A 3,603-nucleotide genomic window follows, 5' to 3' on the forward strand; every position below is an offset into this window, starting at 1 on the left:
CTGTATAACTTCAATTCAATTATAGCTATAAAAATCTAATGTGTAAGTAAGCAATCCTATACTTAGTTAGCTTATATACCTCCTCAAGAAGAAGTAAGATCAGCAGATCTTTACGAATATACTATATAACCTTGCCTAGGGGATAAATTGTTTCGCGACTACTAGATAAAAGACTCTTTTCATTTTCCGTTCGATAGAAGTAAATGTAGCACTTGTCAGAGATTTTATTAAGCTTGCCGAGCTTGTTCATTACTGTGACTACTAGATTAAAGGTTCTTTTCATATTTAATTTCAGGTATGAAAGTGCATCGAGCAATATGCCACCGTGTTCAGCAGGTTATAAAATGAACTTGCCTAATACGTGATAATTTCAGAGCAAAAGCGACTATGCTACTCTAGTTTATTATAGAAATAAATCACCTGGCTGGGAATCGAAATATATATATTGTCTTTACTAATATTGCCATGAATGATTGAATAACGGCGCAGCGACTTGATTGCTTTTTCGGTATCTTGCATGATTCTTCTGACATTTTCAGCAGTCAGATAATGAGATTGGCTATGGATCATATCACTTAGGATCTTGATATCATTTTCTCGTATCTGGTAGCATACAATCCTAATAATCAAATGCTAGTATTCATTCACTGTATCGGATCAACTTACTGAATGAAAAATCAGTTTTTAAACTGTACAATAATGACTACAAACACTATAATTCCCGTCTATCGTAAAACATAACGTGAATATAATATACTGGATACACGCAATTCACACTCTTACAGTTTGTTTTTGAGCTGTCTAATGTTTCCATTTGTTTTAATTTTGCATTTATGATCTGTTAAACATATACATGGGACAATGTTATCCATCTGCCAGTTTCGTAATTTGATCGTGCAATAAAAATTTTTCTCGGTTTCCCATTGCTTCTTTTCCTTTCTGTCGTAATACTTGAGCCAGGTAGGAATACCATCGGGATCATTTTGACCGAATATTTTGGCTTTATAAAATTCCTAGGTATCGTTATAAACATCGTTAATTGTATAATTATTAATCTATGTTATATTGGATTGAAAATACTGCTAGCATGTTTCTATATTATCTAGCTAACTGTAATAAGGCCTATTCCTATTTCTACACTAATGAAGACCAGTCAAAAATTATTTCCAAATTTAGCGAATACAAACAGTTTATTACTGAATATTTATCGCTGGAATGTAGTAGTAATAAGTAGACAACGCAGCTTGTATACCGCTAGATTTCAGACTGGCTTCCCTCCAATAGGAGTTAGCAGTCTTTCATAGTCTTACAAAAGTGTTAGCAAATAGATTTATCGGATACTCTTATTGAGACATCGAGTCTTTTCACTTAGAGTTATTGATAGCGACTCTATTTTATCTACGTGTAGGTATTTCATGATCCTTTCGTCTACATGGAACATTCCTGACACCGCCGATCCTGTCCAGACCTTCGTTGCCAGCTTACTCTTAAGTTACAATAACTTTCTTACAAACAATTTATTCTAGCTTCATCGTTTAAGAATGGGTTATATTTAACTTAAGTTAGATCCAATAATTTCAATTTTATCTCATAAAGCTTTGATTTACAGCGACATTAGAGCCACTTAATCGTCGCTATAGAGGAATTATAGGCTACAATTTTAATTATCGAACAGTGTAGTAAGATTAAGGAAGTGATGAAATGGATAGAAATTTATTATTGGTGAATATGTTGAAGCAATAATACACTATGAAATTTCATGGTCAACGATGCAAATGAATAGAGCATGGCTTAGATACTTTCCATTGCCTGAAGTTTTGAGTATTTGCTAAGTCATCAGCCAGTAATTTGTTAAATAAGCGTTTGTGATTAATCCCTTATTATTTTTGAAACGAGATGTTACAGTACATGCGATTTTCGGCCATTTTTTATATGCTTCAAGTATGGTAGTAAGCGAGCAATGTCTGTTCACTACGTTCGATCAGGCATTAAAATTTAAAATATCTACTATTATTATGAGTGCTCAAGGATAAAGAATACTGCATCAACAGAAAATATTCCACTTGCTATGTGCATTAATGTTTTATTAAGAAAATGCAATTTTTTAATATAAAAATAAAAAAATATTCTAAAACTTACAGACGAATTGGCAAGTATCGACGAGGTTATGGTTAGCGATACTTTTTGAATGGAGCTGGTCGAATTACCTAATTAAAATTTATAACATTTATTATGCTTATGAAACAGAAAGGTTTCCTCCCAATTAACATTAGTCAAGCTAGGCCGTATCATCATCACAGTTATTGAATATTACTTTTAAAGTATTACTGGCATCATATTGCTGGCTATTCTGCGTCAAAATCCCTATAGTCTTATTAATTAGTATCCAGCTATGCTTCTACATAATTTCTTCAATAAATTCTTACTCACTTGTACTGTAACTCTCATTTTTGAGATTTCGCTGCTCTTGCCTAGTAAACAAATGGATTGTAGCGAAACAACGTTGAAAATTTCTAGCAATAGTTCCAGCCTTATTTAAAAAAGTTTGCGTAAATAGGGTATACAAGATCGGATTAATGCATGAATTCATAGGTAAGGAGAGGATGGCTACGAATGGCATGGTATGGGTATCCAACTCAGAGCGAAGTAAACTGCCTATGAAGACGATATAAAATGGTAACCAGCAGGTAAGATCAGTTATGACGATTGTGATCATTTTCATCTGCATAATCTTATCCACTTTAGACATGGTATGATTAGTATCTCGACGCGATTTCGTTAATGTGACAATAATTGTGATATACATGATGGTAATGATGATCCAAATGATAAGAGTTAGGCCGCAGTAAACTAATGACCATACTAGTAGATAATGATTCTCTATGTTTCCCGGCAGGCAAGCACCATTATTACCATATAAACGATTTCTATATGGTTGATTAACGCTGTAGATTATCGGTAGAGCAACAAATGCGACGAAAATTGACCATGATACCAACAAGGAAAGCACAATGTTACGATAGGATAAACGATAATTGGCAAATGGAAAGACCAAGAATAAGAAGCGATCCAAAGTGATAAGAAACATAATCATGGTCGACATGAGAGATGATATAGAAATCAGAAATGAAGATAATAAACAAATTGGACTTCGTAACCAAATTTCATGAAATTCAGCAAAATTTCCAGCATAATAAACATCGGATGATGCGATGAAAATGAGATAGAATCCCATTAATAAATCTGCGACTGATAGATTGATAACTAGCGTTGTAACGATATTGCTTTTCGCTTGGTTTCTTCCGTGCCAAATGATTGAAATAATATTACCAGTAATGGAGAATATGCTAATAAACCAAACAAATGTTCGTAAAACTCCATGTGATAAAATATGAGTGCAAGTTGACAAGCTGAACTGATTAGGTAGTGGTTCGCATAGAAGTACATCTGCAGGCGCAATACAGCACAAGTATTCAAGTGTGGTATACCTATTTATGATTAAATAGACGAGTTTTAAGGCGATTATTGCATCAAGTCTTCAAGTATCATTTTATTGAATATTTTCTTGAACGAGAGTTATGAGCTTTATAAAATTTTTAACTA

At 33.3% G+C, this 3,603-nt stretch overlaps 1 protein-coding gene across 1 annotated transcript; it reads right to left on the reverse strand.

Moving 5' to 3' along the window:
- Nucleotides 1-2,539: 2,539 nt before the first annotated feature.
- Nucleotides 2,540-3,343, reverse strand: TRIADDRAFT_15639 (uncharacterized protein; the record flags this gene model as incomplete). Its single annotated transcript, XM_002116838.1, has 1 exon — nt 2,540-3,343. A coding segment is annotated over one exon (804 nt), but the record flags the coding sequence as incomplete, so codon positions are not given.
- Between the last annotated feature and the right edge of the window lie 260 nt (nt 3,344-3,603).

This window comes from Trichoplax adhaerens, genomic scaffold (assembly GCF_000150275.1).
Source record: "Trichoplax adhaerens TRIADscaffold_18 genomic scaffold, whole genome shotgun sequence".
Classification (NCBI taxonomy): Eukaryota; Metazoa; Placozoa; class Uniplacotomia; order Trichoplacea; family Trichoplacidae; genus Trichoplax; species Trichoplax adhaerens.